At 62.6% G+C, this 4,731-nt stretch overlaps 1 protein-coding gene across 1 annotated transcript in view; it reads right to left on the bottom strand.

The window, feature by feature from the left end:
• Positions 1-455: 455 nt before the first annotated feature.
• FTSJ3 (FtsJ RNA 2'-O-methyltransferase 3) overlaps positions 456-4,731 on the bottom strand; it is an 8,999-nt gene continuing 4,723 nt past the window's right edge. Inside the window, exons 10-21 of the mRNA XM_005429124.2 lie at positions 4,683-4,731; positions 4,427-4,579; positions 4,084-4,219; positions 3,797-3,993; positions 3,577-3,697; positions 3,267-3,360; positions 2,829-2,988; positions 2,664-2,740; positions 2,404-2,500; positions 2,128-2,311; positions 1,504-1,598; positions 456-1,302 (exon numbers count right to left, since the gene is read on the bottom strand). Coding sequence (XP_005429181.1) covers positions 1,113-1,302; positions 1,504-1,598; positions 2,128-2,311; positions 2,404-2,500; positions 2,664-2,740; positions 2,829-2,988; positions 3,267-3,360; positions 3,577-3,697; positions 3,797-3,993; positions 4,084-4,219; positions 4,427-4,579; positions 4,683-4,731 — 1,553 coding nt within the window. The 3' untranslated portion in view covers positions 456-1,112. The remainder of the gene's footprint in view (positions 1,303-1,503; positions 1,599-2,127; positions 2,312-2,403; positions 2,501-2,663; positions 2,741-2,828; positions 2,989-3,266; positions 3,361-3,576; positions 3,698-3,796; positions 3,994-4,083; positions 4,220-4,426; positions 4,580-4,682) is intronic.

Here is a 4,731-nt window from a genome sequence, read left to right as displayed (position 1 = left end):
CCTCCAGCAGGGCCCCTCTGGATGGGGCCCAGCTCCCCCCCAGCCTCTGCAGCCAAGGGGCTCCTGCAGGCCCAGGGACACACATGGACTTGGCTGAGCAGCCACAGTGGGAACTGCACAGGGACACCCCCAGGCCACCTCCTGCCAACCCTGCACAGGGGCTCTGGGGTGCCAGCTCTGGCCTCTCCCCTCCCCACAGCACCTGAAGGGGACCCAGAGCTCCTCCCTCGTGCCAGAGCTTCCCTGGAGCTCCCCACCACCCCTCACGCCCCCTGGGATCAACAGTGCCACCCCAGCCCCCTCCCCAGCACTGACACAATGCCAGTGTCACCCCCAGGGACTTGGGGACACAGCAACTCCAGCACAAACCACTCAGGTGCCTCTTGGGGAGAAGCCAGGGCCTGGTGAACCCCAGCCCCTGCCCTGGGTCTAAATAAAGCAATGCAGTCAAGCACTTCTTTACTCTTGGTCTTTCTTCTCCTTGAGGGAGAAAGGGCTGGGGACAGGGTGGCTGCTGTGGCCTGGGGAGCAGGAGAAGGTCAGGAGAGTCAACCCCTGTCAGACAAAGCTGGGAGGGCTCTTGAGGCACGAGCAGCTCTACAGAACACAGCCAGCAGTGCCCTCTCTGCCTGTGATGTGGCACAAGGGGACATGTGCAGCACGGGTCCCTCACCTCACCCAGGCACATGGCAGAGCCCTGGGCAGCCTCAGACAGGTTAAACTCTGCTGTCCTGAGCAGCTGCTCCAGGCAGAGCTGCCACTGTTCTGCCACCTCAGTGACAAACCTGGCCCAGGGGTGTCCCCAGAGCCACACCCTCCCTGGGGACAGCTGGGGCTGTGGATGCTCCTGTGATGTTCCCAGGGGAGTACCCAGCAGAGCAAGCCTGGTGACACCTGGAGCTGTGACCAGGGGCTGGGGCCACAGCACTGGGGCCAAATGACCCCTCTGTGTCCAGGGGAGAGCACGAGGCACTGTCACAGCAAGGCACGGACTAAGCAAGGTGTGGCCAAGCCCCAGCCTGTCCCCAGGGCTCCTGAGGTGGCACTGGGGCACAGGAGCCAGCCCTGTGCCCCGAGCAGAGTCCCTTGCTGGGGATGGAGCCACTCCCACCTCACTTGTGGCGCTTCTTCTTCTGCTCTTTGCGCTTCTGAGCCCTCACGTCCTTCTTGAGGCGGCTGTCGACCACCTTGAACTGGCCCTTGACACCAGGGGGACGCCGCACCCGACGTCCCACGCCCTTCTTGGCCACCAGGTAGGTGACCTGGCGCTTCTCCTTGGCCAGCCCGGCCTTCTTGTAGATGCTGCAGCAGAAGGACAAAGGTCAGAGTGAGTTTGGGTGGGACAAAAACCAAACCTGGTGTTGGGACATCAGGTCCCACCCCCCTCCTCTGGCTCTGCCAGCCCCAGATCAGCCTGCCTGGGGACACAGAGGTGTCCCAGTGGCTGCAGGGACACAGCCCCAGCCACGAAGGGATGAGCTGGATCCTGGTTTGGCCACTCACCGGCGCAGCTGGGCCACCTTCTCCCGCTCCGAGATGTCCACGGTGCTCACCACAGCCTCGGCCTTCTTCTTCATCTGCTCCAGCTTCTTCAGCATCTGGGGGACAGCCAGGGGGGACACAGGGTCAGAGGAGGGACAGAGGAGTCAGAGGAGGGACAGAGGAGTCAGAGGAGGGACAGGGTACGTTGTAGGAAGGATGGGGGATCAGAGGGGGTGGTCACAGGAGAGACAGGGAATTGGAAGAGGAATGTGGGGGGAGGTCAGAGCAGGGACCAGGGGGGTCAGAGGTGGGACAAGGGGAGTCAGAAAAGGATGGGGTATCAAAGATGGGACACGGTGTCAGAGATGGGACAAGGGGGGTCAGAAAAGGATGGGGTATCAGAGATGGGACAGGGGCATTGAAGGAGGGACAGGGGGGGTCAGAAAAGGAGGGGGAATCAGAGATGGGACAAGGGAGGTCAGAAAAGGATGGGCAATCACAGATGGGACAGGGGCCATTGGAGGAGGGACAAGGGGGGGTCAGAAAAGGAGGGGGAATCAGAGACGGGACAGGAACATCAGAGGAAGAACAGGGGGGGTCAGAGGGAGGACTGAGGCCCTGGGAGAGGAGCCCACCCCCACTCACCCTCTTCTTCTTGCGGGCCTTGGCCTCTGCCACCTTCTTGATGGGCCGTGCGTTGATCTCCTTCCAGCGCTGCCGATAGGCCTCCACCATCTGCCTGTCCACGGGCAGCTGCCGGCGCCGGTGCTGCCGCTCCTCCTCCGTGAACCACTCAGGCAGCTCCCCCTCCTCCTCGTTGTACGAGTACCTGGAGGGGCCCAGGTGACCTGTGAGCAGGACATGGGGACCCACCACACCTGTCCCTGCCAGGGAGCAAGCCCTGCAGCCCCCAGCTGGTACCTGTTGAAGGAGTCGTCGATGAGGTCCCGCCGGGCCTTTTTGGAGGAGACAATGACAGAGCCGAGGGCCAGGCCCTCTGCATCCAGGACTCTTTTCACTGTGGGACATGGCAAAGTTGGCCTGGCTGCAGCCCAAGAGTCAGGGAGCAGCCCTGGGGAGCATGGACTGTCCCTGCCCCCATCTCCTGTCCATCCCGAGGGACCCCAGGTCTGTCCCTGCCTCCTGTCCATCCCGAGGGACCCCCATGGCCCCCCACTCACCTGGCTTCTCAATAGGCACCACCTCGAAGCCACAAGGCTCGACACGGCCCCGCTTCCTCCCCACTGGTGCCAGTGGCCTGTGGAGAGCAGTGGGCAGGGCTGGGGTCCCTCAGCTCTCCAGGACTGTGGAGCTGAAGGGACACCCAGACCCCCCTCAGCCCTCACCTCTCATCCTCACTGCTGCTGTCATCATCATCACTGCTCTGCTCCTCTTTAGCTTCCTCACTGGCATCAGGAGCTGGGGCTGCTGCAGGGCTGGGCTCGGCTGGAGCCTCCTCCTGGGCCTCCTTCTTTTTCTTCTTCTGCCCTTTCTTTGCTGTTTTGTCTGGGAGTGGGAAGCACTGGGTGAGACAGAGCCAAGGCAGATTCTCCTCTAGAGATCCTGCTCATTAACACAGCACTAATGACAGCTCATTAGTGACACAGGCTGGGATCACCCTCTGGTCTAGTGGGAGGTGTTCCTGCCCATGGCCAGGCTTGGTGCTCTTTGAGCTCCTCTCCAACCCAAACCATTCCATGCTGCTGCTCAGGGCAGCATCCCAACTGAGGCTGGACCCAGGGCCCCACAGTGAGCTGTGGGACTGTCCCTGTGTGTCTCCTCACCTCTCTGAGCCTCACGCTGCTTCTCAGCCAACATCTGGGCCTGGCCCAGCTCCAGCTCCTCGTCTGCATCATCCTCGATGCCAGCGAAGGCGTCCTGGCATGGGGAACAGTGGGGTCAGCCCCAGAGCAGGCCTCCTGGGCAGGGGATCAGCCCCAGGGATGGGGGTCAGCCCCAGGGGTGGGGGGGGATCAGCCCCAGGGATGGGGGGGAATCAGCCCCAGGGATGGGGGGGATCAGCCCCAGGACAGTCCAGGGAAGCTGCTGGGGCTGAGGCTGCTCCATCATTCCTGCCCCTCAAGTGGGACTCACCTTCCCAAACCACAGGCTCGTCTGCCGCTCCTCCAGCACTGATTTCTCCTCCAGGGGCACCAGCAGGGGATTCTCCACTTCCTGCCCTTCCTCCTCCTCTTCCTTCTGCTTAAACTTGGTCCTGTGATCCGGAGCAGCAGGATCAGCGTCCCCAGCCCTGGCTGGCTCCTGGAGCAGCTCCCAGGGCAGCCCCTGCCCAGGGAGGTCTCTCCCCTCTCACCTCTTCCCCCGCTGCTCCTGCTGCAGCTTCCGCTGCCGGGCCTCGATCTCCAGCAGCTCCTCGGGGTCCAGGTCGCTGGCCAGGGACACATCATCCTCTTCCTCATGATCCGACACGTAAATGTCATCGTCCCCGGGGCTGATCTCCAGCAGGGCATCAGCAGAGGCCATGTCCCCCCTGGACAGCTCATCCAGCAGCTGCAGCACAGCCCACAGAGTCACTCAAGTGACACAAGTGACAAGGCAGGCCCTGCCTCACCCCGCTGTGCCCAGGAGCTCCCCACCCACCGGGGTCCTGTGGATGCTCTTCAGGGAGAACATGCTGGTGTCACCATCGTCAGCGATGGACACTCCAGGCAGGTCCATCTTCAGCTCCACACGCTCCCGCTGCTTCCTCTGCTCCTTCAGGATCTTCTTCTTCTTCCTGGAGGAGGCAAAGGAATGAGGCCACACCGTCCCCACCACACACAAACACCCCACTGCCAGCACCCTGTGAGGGGTGCCCAGTGCTCGGACAGCCTGGAGCACCTGCCTGGAGGAGCAGAGCAGCCCAAGGACCCCAAACCCACAAACTGCCCCAGCAGAGGGACAGGCTGACACTGCCACCCCCCATCCCTCCTCCTCTTTGTACCTCTTCAGCTCTGCCAGCTCCTTGGCCTTCATCTCTGCCAAAGCCAGCTCCACCTCCTCTTGCTCCTTCTCCTCCTCAGCAGCTGCAGCTTTCGCCTCCATCTTCTCCTTCTTCTCCTCCTCCCTGCCCTCCTCCTCCTCACCGGAGCTCAGGCTGCCAAAAGGAAGGAGCTCAGAGGAGCTGTGCTGGGGACAGGCCATCCCAGCCTGGGGACAGGCCATCCCAGCCTGGGGACAGCCCTGTTCCCTGGCCCTACTTGATATCCAGCTCCTTCGCCTGCTCCTTCAGCTTCTTGGCCAGGAACC

The sequence above is a fragment of the Geospiza fortis genome, unplaced genomic scaffold (genome assembly GCF_000277835.1).
Source record: "Geospiza fortis unplaced genomic scaffold, GeoFor_1.0 scaffold218, whole genome shotgun sequence".
Lineage (NCBI taxonomy): Eukaryota > Metazoa > Chordata > Aves > Passeriformes > Thraupidae > Geospiza > Geospiza fortis.
Note: the sequence above shows the minus strand (reverse complement) of the source record. Positions and strands in the feature narration are given on the sequence as shown.